At 47.0% G+C, this 15,280-nt stretch overlaps 1 protein-coding gene across 1 annotated transcript; it reads right to left on the reverse strand.

Annotated features, from left to right (window-relative positions):
* Positions 1-140: 140 nt before the first annotated feature.
* On the reverse strand, positions 141-14,597 carry LOC137780995 (quinone oxidoreductase-like). Its single transcript, XM_068569471.1, has 8 exons — positions 14,353-14,597; positions 4,660-4,812; positions 2,988-3,151; positions 1,816-1,867; positions 1,577-1,726; positions 1,361-1,462; positions 477-572; positions 141-381 (listed from the first exon to the last, which is right to left on the reverse strand). The coding sequence occupies exons 1-8, from the start codon at positions 14,458-14,460 to the stop codon at positions 220-222; spliced, it is 987 nt and encodes a 328-aa protein (XP_068425572.1). The 5' UTR covers positions 14,461-14,597; the 3' UTR covers positions 141-219.
* Between the last annotated feature and the right edge of the window lie 683 nt (positions 14,598-15,280).

Consider the following 15,280-nt stretch of genomic DNA (forward strand, 5'->3'; position numbering starts at 1 on the left):
TCACCCGAGAGGCCCAGATGTCGTGTTGGACTCCTCTCAGATATGAGCCTTTACCTTTAGTTCTTTCTATAACTTCCTTTTACCCAAATGTCAATATTCTTCATTAATATCACAAAAAGATTCCAACATGTCTTTCATATTTTATTCATGTATTTGTATAAAGCATTGTTTGCTTGCAAAACTCTTTCCCCTATTATTACCATGCTATGATCACTATTGTCACACGATCAGGACTTTCTTCCCAGCAGCCCCGGGACACTCAATGATGTCATGGTGGGCCTGGTCGGCCTTGGCGAGCGGATACTGGGAGCCGACGACCGGACGCAGCCAACCAGCTTCCATCCCTGCGTAGAGCAGCGCCGCACACTCCTTGTTCTCTTTCTGAGAGAGAAGGGAGGGAGGAAATGTACAAAACATGTATTTAAACAACCCAGAGTTTTGTGTAGGACGGCTTGTGTGATGCCACTGCTTCGTACCGGCGTAGCGGAGGCAACGACCACTCCCATGATGCTGCTCTCCTTCGCCATGTTGTCTCTGGGGTTGATCTCCACGGAGCCTCTGCTACCAATGAGCTAAATTAAAGGAAGAAGAGAGACATATGAAGTAATCGACAGGAACGAGCTACACTGGCATACAGCTTCCACTCTAGGATTAATTATTAACGATTTTCGGCAAAAAACTGTGTCGTTCGGTTCAAAAATGGAAAAGGTAGAAGCTTTATGCTTAAACATGCTCTCATTGGTTGAAGCCTGTATTCGAAATCTTCAGAAATCCCGCCTTAAGACGTGTGATGCGTTTGAAAAAAAGAAGATAAAATAACAGGAAATCATTTACCCCAGTTTGTAGTCGACAAGAGTGAAGCGTTTGAAAACAAAACAGCCCGGCTTAACTTGGACTTTTCAGGTACTAATACACATTCACTAAGCTTCTACTATGCCTTGTTAGATTCGTACAGACTTGCAGAATAACATAGATGTGCTTATTATTGAAATCTGACTGAAGTGTAGTTATTAACAGAAAGGTGAAAAGTAACTTTTGATCGAAAAAGTGACAGCAAGGTTTTTTGAGGTTACGGGTTTTATGTACTAATTACATAAACTTAACGGTATTTTTTTTCCTGTTCGGATAGATCTCTTCCCACAAGTCTTTAATGTATTTTAGTAATTTAAATGAAGTTAATCAATGTTGTGGTTCTGGAGATCTTGTAGGAAACGTCACTTGACCTTTTTTTTTTTATCATTTCCTTGTCTGATAATGGGTGCAGCAGGTTTTGGATGGTGGGGGCTATAAAGGTTAAGAGGAAACAGTTTGTTAGGAAGATCGTCAGTGAATACGGCCCCTGGACGTCTGTGCTACTGACCGTAACCCGTCCTCCCACAGCCAACATCTGGAGGTCTTTACTGAGGTTCACGTTTGCCAACATCTCCAGTATCACGTCGATGCCTCTGCCCTCTGTGGCTTTCTAGAAACACACACACAGAGTTTATATTCCTCTAACCACTAAAACACCTGACAGAACCAAGCAAAGCTTTTTATAAAAGGTGATTCAATGTTTCGTGTGTGTGTGTGTGTGTACCATGATTTTGTCTGTGTAGCCCTCTTCTCTGTGATTAAAGGCCAGGTGAGCTCCGTTGCTGAGAGCCAGCTTCAGTCCCTCCGGCGTCCCGGCCGTCCCCAACACCCTGAGACCCAGAGCGCGGGCCAACTGGCACCCTGCCACCCCAACCTGAACATACATGCAAACACGTACATGCATTGAGAATGTGGAAACCATTTCTATGTGAAAATATACATACAATTAGAACAGAATGGCACCCCTCCACTGGCTCCATGGACGAGGACGGTCTCTCCAGGTTTGGTGTGAGCTCTGCAACACACAACACCTCAGATAAATTACTTTAGTCACGACACCTGTGATAAACTGGTTTGTTTAAAAGGCTCAGTCCTGAATTATTCTCTACATTTTTCATTTTATAAAAAAATTAAAAAGCGGCTCAATAGTTTGCTAAAGGAGGAGCTGGAGCTGTGCTGCATGGTGGTGTAGTGGCTAGCACTGACACCTCACAGCAAGAGGATCTATGGTTCGGATCCCAGGCGGGGTTCGGATACTGGTCTGGCAGGTCCTTCTGTGTGGAGTTTGCATGTTCTCCCCGTGGCAGCATGGGTTCTCTCCGGGTTCTCCGGCTTCCTCCCACAGTCCAAAGACATGCTGCATAAGTTAATTGGACTCTAAATTGCCCGTAGGTGTGAATGTGAGCGTGAATGGTTGTCTGTCTATATGTCTCTATATGTCTGACTTGTCCAGGGTGTACCCTGCCTTCGCCCCTTAACAGCTGGGATCGGCTCCAGCGCCCCGCGACCTTAATGAGGATAAGCGCTTAAGATAATGGATGGAGCTGGACACTAGTTTTTCACCAGGCTAGTCAAACGGATCATAAAGCAGGGGATGCTTTAGGGCGGGGCTACAAGGTGATTGAAAGGTCAGTAGTCTGTGTTTTCGTCTTACATTTGTAACCCTTTCACTGTGTCTTTAGTTCAGTTGCTCATCTTCTCGTATGACTTGTGCTTAAAAAAAAAAACAAGATGGCGACTATATGCCATGCTCAAGGCTTCAGGACTGCAGTCCACAACGGGTGACATATCCTAAGTTCTTATACACAGACGATGCTTTTAACAGGTATTACTCAAACAGGAGGAAATTGTGTGTATTGGGGACTATTTTCAGCATTTTCTGGTTCCAACTTAAAGAGCTGAATCAGAGTGCACACTACAATACAACCACTGTATTCACTTTAAAGTGAATTCCTGACAAAGTAACTTTCACTGCACTTGTTCTGGAGTTGGTGGCAACATGTAGATTATAGAACAATTAAAAAGGCTCATGCAATCTCATTCTGTGTGAGTTCTAACGCTGCATTAAGGAGAGTTGTTTTGATGTTATGGGCTAAGTGACGTGAAAGAATGTCGGTTGAGAGCGGTGTTCTTACTTGTGAATCAGAGCCCTGTAGGCGGTGAAGTAAGGGATCCCGATGGCAGCACCCTGGGTGAAGTGGAGCGCGTCGGGCAGCTTGTAGACACACTGCTCGGCTGCCACGGTGTACTCTGCATACCCTCCGGTCTCTGTCGCCGTGGTAAACACCCGGTCTCCGGCCTGGAGGACACACCGTGGAACAGTTTACTGCAGTTGCATTCTGTCAAAGTATTGAAACCCTGGATACACTCGTTTTCAGCTTTCCAACAACCAGAGAGACATATTGGTATGTCTGCTGTTGAAGGAGTAGCAGTGTCTTTAGGTGCTCCAATCAGTCAATCTGATTGGAGCAAGGCCGAGATCCTGGCAGGCGGCAGTCAGGTAGCAGGACAGCGGCACCGCTGGCAGTTTAAACGTATTACAATCTGCTCAAATAAATCATCCTTTTTATTATAGTTTAAAAGTATGAATAAACGTTTTCAACTACAAGTTGGATAACATCTCCACTCGTCCTCTTCCTATGTATATGTAGGTGTAGGGAGGGGCCAGAAGCTGCCAATGCCAATCGTGCCACTATGTAGGAGTGACTGAATGAAACCCAAGAGATTAAAATATTTTGAAAAATTACCCCGCAGACATATCAATTAAAAAAAAGTGGTTTGATAAAATGTTCGTGGAAGTTGTGTTTTCGATTATTGGAAGAAAGGCGCCTCCATATAGGAGAGGACGAGTAGAGATATCACACAACTTATTTTAAGAAAAACTAATTCTAAAATTAAGGCTTAAACTCTTGTCAGTGTCAGTTGGCAATCTTCATATGCCAAAAAGTAAAAAAACAAACAAAAGTGAAAATCATTGTCTTTCAATATAGCAGCAAAGTATCTATTGGTTATTAAAGTAGGCCTAATAATTAGTAAAGACCATCTTTGTTCCTTTTAGTTTCAAAATGGCCTAAATCATATTGCTGTTTGTATTGCAATAAAGTACATTTCTAAATATAGTTTAAAGCTACACTGATTGACTTATTCACACCGTTGCTGAGTTACATTTCTCATCAGAATTAAAAGTGTCCCGTTTATAATCAAGGGTTCAAAATCTACATGGAGAAAAAAAGTGTATCCGCCAGTTAATTACAATCTATATAGTTGTGCGGTTATAATCGTGAGGTGCGTGTTCAGGTTTACCTCCTGGGAAAATTACTCCAGTATCTAAGTAAAGTATCATAAAGGTGGTTTAACAGTATGACGTATAGTAATATATATATATATAAAAATATATATAAATATATATATATATATAAATATATATATAAATATAAATATATATAAATATATATAAATATAAATATATATATATATATATATATATATATATATATATATATATATATATATATATATATATATAAATATAAAGGCCTGTACATTATAATATTGTGGTAATAATATAAGTGTAATATATTATGACGAGTATGGGTTTCCCAGGAAAAGTGGCTCCGCCCGCTCAGCAGCTTCTTTTTTAGAATTCTTTATTCAACAATTACACATGTCAATAAGAAACAACATTTAAACTAACCAGAGGTGCTGAACGGGTGCCGCTCTCTTGCCGCCTGACACTGTCAGTATTCACACTGGCTGTCTCTCTGATTGATCGGACATTTTTTAGTAGTGTTATTTTTTTCCTCAGACCTTTACTGCAGTCACCCCTTCTCCAACCGTTTCCACCACTCCAGCTACGTCTGTGCCCGGTGTGTATGGCAGGGCGGGCTGGCGGATGTACGTCCCAGCCCGGATGTACGTTTCCAGGGGGTTCACTCCACAGGCATGGACACGGATCTGCACCTGCGCAGAGAGAGACATCGAAGCTTGAGCTGCAGAAGGATGACGATGATGATGCTAGATTTTAAAAAAGGACTTAACAGCCAATCACACAAGATGATACGTTTCCCCAATTCAATTGCTCAGCAGCTCAATTTAATCCTGATAAACGACAATATATATTGCTTTTTTATTTTTTATTAAGGCAAGTACACAAAAATGCATGGGGGCGGTCGTGCAGGCACCAAGGAAGAGTCTGTGACAGCAGGTCCTGGTATAATACTACAACACCTCATCAGGAGAAAGTGTATCTAAATATTGAAGAAGAGGTCTCCAGTAAGTATAAAACCTATCAGAGTACCTTCTAAAGAGTGAATTTAATTTTCTCCAATTTAAAGAGGAACAGGATATCATGTAACCATGCTTTGATGGACGGGGTTGTGAAGATTCCCATAAGAGAAGGATGTTCCTACGGGCAATTGAAGAGCAAAAAGCAATAATATTGTCCTGAGTCGCGGAGGGGCAAGGCAGTCAGAAGACCTACCTGGCTTTCAGTTCCACACTGATATTGTCCAGGATGCTATCAAACATGCGTTCCCTCTCATCTCGGAGTCTGTCCGCTTTCGGACCCGCCGGCGGTCGTTCCCAGCGTGGCGCATCTTTTCTCTTCTCCCCTCTCCTTTCTTCTCTTTCTTCTCTCCTTCTGGATAAATTGTTGTCTTTCAATGCACATTACTAACTCTACTCCTTTCCGGGAGCCTCTGCGCTTCCTTGCCTCAAGTTTCCATGGACCGTGTCTGTCTGGAGCTGGTCCTGCCCCCCACCATGGATCGTGGTTGTCTGGACTTGCCCCCCCCCCCTTTCCCTCCTCCCTTTGGGCTATACAAAATAAACTGAATTGAAAAGTGAATTGAATCTCTGCTCAAACCGCTCGAAGAAGATGTTGAACTCCTGCCTCTGGCGTTCCACGAACCCAAACGTCTCGCGTATCCGTGCGCGACATAAAGCGACGTCCATCACTTTGTTTTGCAGCAGTCTCAAGAGGGCGTCAGTTTCACTGGACACAGCCTTGTACGCCATCAAGTAAAAGCACATTGATGCGTATGACAGCCAGCGAGGTGAGGTGCGGCGTGTGACGCGCATCACGCACTCTGCTCAATGGCCAACAACACGTCACTATATATATATATATATATATATATATATGAATTGTAGTAAGCGTTGGAATAAATGTTAAATATTTCACTGCAAAGTTATGCGTGATACCTCTTTTGTATTGAATCATGCCGCCACTGTTTAAAAGCCTTCTTCTCACCTATAAAGCCTTAACTGGTAATGCATCATTATATCTTGAAGAGCTCATAGTCATCGTGTCATACTACCCCACTAGAGAGTTGCGTTCATTAAATGAAGGGTTAATTGTGGTAAAAATAAATAAATAAATAATAATAATAATGTAACGGACTCAGCACATGTAATGTTATGGTTTCGATGTTAATTGTTATGTAATGTTATGGTTTCAATGTTAATTGTTAGTTACTAGTTCAGGAGGTCAGTGAATGTCACATAAGCTGTGTTGCTGTGTAAGCTGTCACTCAAAGTAGCTACCTATGAGCATGCCTGTGATTGGCAGAGCGAGTGAGGGGGGGTGGATTGATGCGTGTGGTGTTGCGGTCCGGGGAGAGGACGACAGACAGCGAACCTGAAGCTCGTTGCGAGACTTTGAGTGTGGTTTTTGGGTTGTTTTGGCGTAGGCTACGGCCAACAGTAGCCTGTTCTGTGTTGTACAATAAAGCATCCAATAAGCCAGACGACGTCTCGTAACTTCCTGACGCAGGGTCGCTACATTTGGTGTCAGAAGTAAAACTTTTGGATATCAACATTGTACGCGGGTTTGCAGCGGAGTAGCTAAGTGGCTAACGCTCGTCAGCGGTGAAGAACATGTGGTCTGCGAGCCGTCTCGACATTAAACATGAAAGTGGAAGTGACGGACGAGAATGGGACGGCGTAACCGAGTCCTGGCAGACGACGCAGCACCGTGAGCGGGTAAAACAAATGACCGCGAGGATGGCTGCCGAGGCTGGCCTTGGACACTCGGCCCGCGCCAGTGAGGGAAATGGCGGCAGTAGAGGAACGACTGCGGCTGCAGAATGGGACATCACTGAGCACACTGGGACACGCAGGGAAGCTCTTCCGTCCACAATAAAGACCCCCAGATACGACGGTAAATCCAACTGGGAAGCTTTTCATGCACAATTTGAATTGTTAGCCCATGCCAGTAGATGGTCCACGGAAATAAAAGCTCTCCAGTTAGCAATGTGCCTCACGGGTGACGCTTTATCAAGCCTGCTGCTGCTGAGTCCCGCTGATAGGAGTGATTATGATGCACTGATTGGGGCTCTGAAGCGACGGTTTGGACAATGCTCTGCCACTAGCCTGCTCCGCTCGGAACTATGCAGTAGACAGCGACGGCCAGAGGAACCGCTGAGGGAGCTCGCTAATGACATTGAGGGGCTTGTGCACCGCACCTACGCCCACATGCCCCCGTCCATCCAGAGCGAGCTAGCTAGGGACCATTTCCTCCAGGCCCTGCTGCCAGCTGACCTGCGCATCCAGACACTACTGGTTCACCCCGGGTCACTCCAGGAGGCTTTGGAGTCAGCTACGGAGAGAGAAATGCTGTGTACCGGCGCTGTGGGTAAAGTGGTTGAGAAAGCACCACAAGGGAGAGCTGCTTGTGGGACTGAAATGGAATTGGTGCAGCCTGCCTGGGTGGGGGAGCTAACCCAGCTGGTGAGGGCTGCCACCTTAAGAGAGGAGAGACAAGACAGGCGACGACTAAGAGTCTGCTGGGGATGTGGACAGCCTGGCCACCTGCTCCGACACTGCCCCCGTTCCACCGCGGACAAGGGAAACGATCCGGGGACCGCATAATCGGGACGATGCGGACCCCTGGCACTCTGTCCCAACCCCCTGTCATTACCAAAGCTACACAACAACCCGACCAAGTATGGACACCCAGACCACCGGAGGATTTCGATGGTCAGCTGGAGCGACTAGTGGTGCTGGGCCGGACCTGGATAGGAGACTGTTGGTATGCACCACTCACTATTGGAGGGACATACTGCTCTGCACTGGTAGACACAGGTTCATCAGCAACCCTGGTGAGGCCCGATGTGGTAAAAAATGGAACTGTTATTTTTCCCACGTTAGTGAAACTACAGTCAGTCACCGGAGAGCGAACTCCTATGGTTGGGGAAGCAGTAGTGACTCTGGGGCTGGGAAGAAAGTCCATCCGCTGCCCGGTGTGGGTTGCCATCCTAGAAGACTGTATACTGGGACTGGATATTCTCGGGGCTTTGGACTGTGTCATCGACACAAAGAGAGGAACTCTCACATTCCCTGATGGACATGTCATCCAGATGTGGCGCCAGCCACCCCGGCCTGGCTGTGTTGCGACCCACACTGTTGCCACACTGATGGCTGAGACAACAAATTTTGCTGCTCCCAGCTGCAGTCCTTCAAATGAGCCACCTCCACCGGCCTCCACCCTGCTAGCTGCTGAGCTGCACCCACCCCCAGCCTCTGTCCGACCAGCTGCAAGTCCACACACACAGGTGACGAACGCTTCTCCACCTGACGACTGTGACAGAGTCTTGGCAGTGAGGGAGGTCTGGCAGAGAAACTGCGACGGTCTGACTCCTAGTGAACAAGAGCTGTTGTGGCAGCTGCTTCTTGAGTTCAAGGACTGTTTTTCACTGTCGGAGGACGATGTGGGCTGCACAGATCTCATTCAGCATAACATCGACACCGGTGATGCACGGCCGATCAGGATGAGACCTCGACGCCTCCCACTGGCCAGACAAGCTGCGGCAGATAAAGCCCTACAAGGGATGCAGCGTGCGGGAATCATCGAGCCTTCCACCAGCCCCTGGGCCTCGCCGGTCGTCATGGTTCCCAAAAAGCAGAAGGAGGCGTGGCGTTTCTGTGTGGACTTCAGACCCCTCAACAAAGTTACAAAAAAGGACTCCTACCCCCTTCCACGCATCGACGAAGCTCTCGACACAGTGGCAGGGTCAGCCTGGTACTCCTCTTTGGACCTGCGGAGTGGGTATTGGCAGGTCCCCCTCAGCCCTGAAGCTCGGGCCAAAACGGCCTTCATCACTAATGGGGGCTTGTGGCAGTTTAAAGTCCTCCCGTTTGGCCTCTGCAATGCTCCTGCCACATTCGAGAGACTAATGGACAGGGTCCTCGCTGGTATCCCCCGGCAGGAGTGTGTTGTGTACCTGGACGACATACTGGTGCATGGTGACTCCTTCCAGGCGGCTCTCAGGGCCCTGAGGCGGGTGCTGGAAAGAGTGGCAGCAGCAGGTCTAAAGCTGCACCCACAGAAATGCTCCTTCATGCAGCGGGAGGCCACATTTCTAGGACACAAGATTGGGGGCGGTGGTGTTGGCACCATGGATGATAAAGTGCAGACTGTGAAGGATTGGCCTACCCCCAGCACGGTACAGGACCTGAAAAGCTTCCTGGGCCTGGCCTCCTACTATAGGAAGTTTGTGAAGGGGTTTTCCTGCATAGCTGCACCGCTGTTCCACCTTCTTCAAAAAAGGGTGGTATTTGATTGGACTGAGGAATGCCATGCAGCTTTCACTTCACTGCAGAGAGCCCTGGTAGAGGCCCCAGTTCTCTCACCGCCTGACCCCACCCTGCCTTTTGTCCTCGACACAGACGCCAGTAATGCAGGCGCAGGTGCTGTGCTAGCCCAAGTATCTCCTGAAGGAGAGCGAGTGGTGGCTTATCACAGCAGACAGTTTAACAAGGCTGAACGCCGCTACTGTGTTACGAGACGGGAGCTGCTTGCTATGGTCAGTGCCATCCGACATTTCAAGTATTACCTTGGGGGCCTCCATTTCACAGTTAGGACCGACCACTCTGCCTTACAGTGGCTCATGTCCTTCAAGGAGCCAGAGGGCCAGCTAGCACGCTGGATTGAGGAACTTCAGGCGCATGATTTCACTGTGATCCACAGACCAGGGGTGCGCCACGGAAATGCTGATGCGCTTTCACGCCGGCCTTGCAGCGCTAAGGGCTGCAACTACTGTGAGAAAAGAGAGGCGCTAGAAGAAGAGCGGCTGCAACCTGATGTGAAATGTGCTGCAGTGGGCCCAGGGTGTGCGCCAGCAGGCCCTGGACTGACAGCTGTGGACGCAGCAGAGTGGGAGTGCAAACAGGAAGAGGATGTCGACATAAGGCCGGTGCTGGCTTGGGTGGGATCCCAGCAGCGACCACCTTGGGGAGAGATCACCATGTGTTCTCGAGCCACAAAAGGGCTGTGGTCAATTTTTCAAGCCCTGCGCATGTGTGATGGTGTGCTGCAGAGGGGGTGGAAAGAGCCTGTGACTGGAGAGACGCAGTGGCAAGTGGTGGTACCCAGGGCTCTGAAAGAGACAGTGCTCCGGGCGATGCATGGAGCGCCGGGATCTGGTCACTTCGGGGTTACTAAGACCCTCCGCCGCCTCCGGCAAGGGTTCTACTGGGGCCAACATCGGCGGGATGTGGAGGACTACTGCCGCCGCTGCGACAGCTGCACTGCAAAGAAAGGCCCTGCGGACAGATTTCATGCCCAGCTCCAACAGTTTCCGGCTGGGTGCCCCATGGAGAGGGTGGGGATTGATGTTCTCGGGCCATTCCCTCACTCAGAGAGGGGTAACCGTTACATCCTCACTGTCATGGACTATTTCACTAAGTGGCCTGAGGCTTACTGCCTGCCAAACCAGGAGGCGGAAACGATTGTAGATGCTCTGGTGGGTGGAATGTTCAGCAGATTTGGGGCCCCTGAAGTCATCCACACGGATCAAGGCAGAAACTTTGAGTCTCGTGTCTTTGCTGCCATGTGTGACAAACTGGGCTCCCACAAGACCCGCACAACACCTCTCCATCCACAGAGCGATGGGCTGGTTGAGAGATTCAACCGCACGCTGGCACAGCAGCTGGCCATAGTGACGGCTAAACACCAACGTGACTGGGATGATCATGTACCTCTTGTGCTGATGGCTTACAGGTCTGCTGTGCAGGACTCCACGTCCTGCTCTCCTGCCCTTCTCATGCTCGGCAGAGAAATCCGGACGCCAGCAGAGATGATGATGGGGAAACCTCCTGACGCTCCGGCCGGGCCCCCGGGGCTCGACTATGCTCGGAAACTCCAGGACCGCTTGGAGTCGGCCCACGAGTTTGCCAGGAAACAGCTGCACTGTGCGGGCGCGAGGCAAAAGAGGAACTACGACGTCCACGTCAGAGGGCGACATTTTGAAGTCGGCGAGCTAGTCTGGGTTTATAGCCCGCAGAGGCAGAAGGGCAGGTGCCCAAAGCTCGACAGTGAATGGGTGGGACCCTGCAGAGTCCTGGAGAGAGTTGGGGAAGTGGTATACAGGGTCCAGCTGCCACCACGCGGGAGGAAGGTCGCTCTGCACAGAGACAGGCTGGCCCCCTATCGAGGCACAGGCACCCCACCAGGACGAGAGCTTGGGACACGACGAACCCTGGACTCAGCCCGGATGACCCCCCAAACCGTATCCAATGGACCCGGTCTTTCGCCCGCATCTTCACCGGTTGGTCTTGGTGCCCCTGAACTCTCCCCTTCCTTGCCATCCCCTGGCCCCAGTATCCCCTCAACCACTTTCCCTTCTCCCCAAGACCGACGGCGTCCTCGGCGGAGCCGGAGACCCCCAGGGCACCTGAGAGATTTTGTTTGCCCCCTCGGGGGCGAGGGACTTTGTGGGGGGAGGGTAGTGTAACGGACTCAGCACATGTAATGTTATGGTTTCGATGTTAATTGTTATGTAATGTTATGGTTTCAATGTTAATTGTTAGTTACTAGTTCAGGAGGTCAGTGAATGTCACATAAGCTGTGTTGCTGTGTAAGCTGTCACTCAAAGTAGCTACCTATGAGCATGCCTGTGATTGGCAGAGCGAGTGAGGGGGGGTGGATTGATGCGTGTGGTGTTGCGGTCCGGGGAGAGGACGACAGACAGCGAACCTGAAGCTCGTTGCGAGACTTTGAGTGTGGTTTTTGGGTTGTTTTGGCGTAGGCTACGGCCAACAGTAGCCTGTTCTGTGTTGTACAATAAAGCATCCAATAAGCCAGACGACGTCTCGTAACTTCCTGACGCAGGGTCGCTACAATAATAATGAGTTGGGGGCTAGAGCCTTCAGTTATCAAGCTCCCCTTCTGTGGAATAAGCTTCCACTTTGAGTCCAGGGTGCAGACACGGTCACCTCATTTAAAAGTAGACTTAAGACTTGCGCTCGAGGAGCCAGACTCAGCAGAAGTCTCCAGCTGTCGCGCTAATCGTTTATCTTTCTCAGCGAGCGCGTGCAGTGGCTCTACGTAGTTTCCACGAGGATAAGAACTCGCATCGCTCCCATCAAGCGCCAGGTCCTGTTTGCGAGGAAGAAGGTGGTGTTCAGGAGGTCTTTCAGGACCTCTCGGTTCTCCTTTACCTTGGCGTTGTGGACGCTACAGTTCAGTGCACCACTCCGTCGGAAAAGAGAGAGTTATCCTCGGCCCCGTCATTTGATGCAAACCTTTGAGCCCCGGCGTTGGTCTCCCACTCTGTATCACCTTTCACTTCGATTTAAAGTCCAGTTCTGAGAAATGTTGAGATTTCGATATATCGTCTTCCATTGTTGCACTCAAAGCCAAATGAGACACATAAAGACACAACCTGTTATATGGAAAGAAAGGTTTGTATAATCAAGGGCGTAGGTTTGCAAAGGGTCCATAGGAATAGTCACAACCAAAGTTTGGAAAAGACACGATGTATTTCAAAACGTATTCATATTATTAGACTACGCTCGTCGCCCAGAAGAGAGAAAAAAAAAACATTTCCACGTTTTCCAATGCGCCTTCAAGCATCCGAGACAAGATGCAGTCATTTGATTGGCTGAAGTGGCGAGTCAGAAACGCTACGCGAGTCTTGACTTGCAGGAAGAGACGTAGTGCAGGTTGAGGAAGCGGGCTCGGCAAAACCGCGGCTCCGACTTGACGCTTTGCCGAGTGGAAAATTTCTTCAAGGAAATATTTATTTTGTTTTATTTGTTTTACTAAAATGTGCGTCACATTCTATTATATCAATGTCACGCATCTTTCCCTGCAGCTGGCTACTTGTGATTCACACACCTCCACCCTCAGTAAACAATTAACGGTAAATAATTATTCCGGATCCAGCGCCACGTGACCCTAATGAAGATAAGCGGTTTGGATAATGGATGGAATAATTTAAAAAAAAAAAAAGTCACGGAGAAAAGTAGAGTTACATTCTCTGTGGACATATTAATTAGCTTTCACTGCCAACTTAGCTGCTGACGTGTGTGCTTGATAAATTAGCAAACAAAACATTTAATGTTAATAGACTCTTCCAGAACAATCACACAGCATCTGCTGAAAAGTATGAAGCTGCAGATGAACGATTCCTCAACTGCTGCAGCAAACTGAGTAAAGTTGATACACTTTCAGGAATTAGATCAAGTCCAAACTCAACTACTGCTGCTAGTGGAGTGGCAGCTCATGAGACAGAGAAGCGTCCGCTAGTAAAAACAAACCCATCCTCCGTTTGCGGTGATCTAAAAGTCCAGCGTGACGCTTACTGTAAACGGAGCAAAAAATATGAGTTTTAAATTGGAAACCTCACCCTACGACATTACATATGGATAGGACTTTAGGCCCTGTCATAATTGACACGTGACTGTATTTGTTTTCTCAATTTAAAAGATGTTGATAGTTACAACAGGTAAAATAGCAATACAATGTCAATAATGATCTTTATTCTTGTTCTATAAGCTGTTCCTACCAATGCTGAGACCAAACCTACACCCTTGTGTATAATACAAGTGTCTATTGATATTACATCTGATATAAGGCTCGGCTGGCCTCATCTGTTTCAACAGATTTTGGAGAATTTTTATAATCCAAATCGCTGAATGCCTATTCAGTGATTTAGGTTATAAAAATGATTGGAATAATAAATAAATTACAATCATTGCACAGATCAGTGGAGAAATTACTTTTTTTTCTGACAGCTCTGCCTCACTAGCATTTCCTGACCGTCCCTGGACTACAGCATCAGGAAGTAACAAGTTATAAAAGTTATGCATCTAAATAACCGTACAATTATTGAGAAACTTGTATGCAATCAAAATTACAGTTGGTAATCAAAATGTTGGTGAATGTAAAGGGATAACATCCACATATATTATTAGTAAAAAAAAAAGGGTTAGGATTAGCTCTTATTTCCCAAGTTAAAAACATTGTTAAAGTTACATTATTTTAATAAAGTTGTTAAATATATCTACATTGCTATTAGATTTTTTTTTACCATGGTTGAACTTTCACTAGCCGTCGATCCCTTCGACTTCAGTATTTTATATTTATTTACACACTTCATATACTTTGCATTTTTGCACTTTTATTATTCAATGTCTTATTATGCAATTATGTTTTCTGCGGCCACAACCAAATGTCCCTTTGGGGGTGAATAAAGTATCATATCCTGTCAGTTATACCTGTCCAGGTCCGGGCTGTGGGGCGGAAACCTCCAAGCAGAAGCGCAGCACCGACGGAGCTCCAAACTCGCTCACTCTCACAGCTTTCATCAGCCTGCTGCCCGACATGTCTGCGACGAGAGAAAAGAACTTTTAACGTGGAAGTTGGTTATCAGATTTTAAGCAGCAGCTCTCACCGCTCCGGAGCCCGAGACGTGTGAGTGCAGCTTCTGCAGGTAATAAGCCCACTTTTGTCTCGGTGCTTTGACCAAAAAACTGTTTTTTTCTTCTTCTGTAAATTTAACTGGCGGAGCGCAACCATCTTTCCTCGGTTCATACCGCCACCTAGTGTTCAGATTCAGGACTTCCTACTCTAACTAACTAGGGAAACAAACAAAACAATATGAAACAAAACAACAAAACAAAAGCAAAATAACAAGACAAAAAAAAAACAGTTTTCAGCTGCCTTCAAAGTATTTACAGGAAGTCACAGAAAAAACGACTTCCTGTAGGTGCTGATCTTTAGACTATTTGTATTTTACAGATTACGTTTGGATTTCTTCATGTGATTATAAATATATATTCATGTAGAAATATGTGTGTAGCTGCGTCCTTTGTTGTTTTTATGTCTGCCTGCGGTCTTTCTTTTTCAACTGACGGTGATGGTGGAGAAAGTTCCAGAGTGTTCACAGTAAAATCCACAGTGTTAAATATGCAGTGTCAAAGTCCAGTGACTCTTTCTGAGTTATTTCAACAACAGCTTGAGTAAGATGCCGCCTAGTGTTGGTGTTAATTTACGAAGTTAAATCAGGTGGTGTTAGAAATACTCTGACAGGACTACCCAGCATGCAGTACAGCGGTCTAACTTTATGAATGTGAAACCCTGAATTAAGTTCTTATCCCTGTTGTGTATTCAGACTTTCATGTGTCATAAGACAACACTGTGAGT

This window comes from Clinocottus analis, unplaced genomic scaffold (genome assembly GCF_023055335.1).
Source record: "Clinocottus analis isolate CAN_PGR_092001 unplaced genomic scaffold, fCliAna1.0.p SCAF_11, whole genome shotgun sequence".
NCBI lineage: Eukaryota > Metazoa > Chordata > Actinopteri > Perciformes > Cottidae > Clinocottus > Clinocottus analis.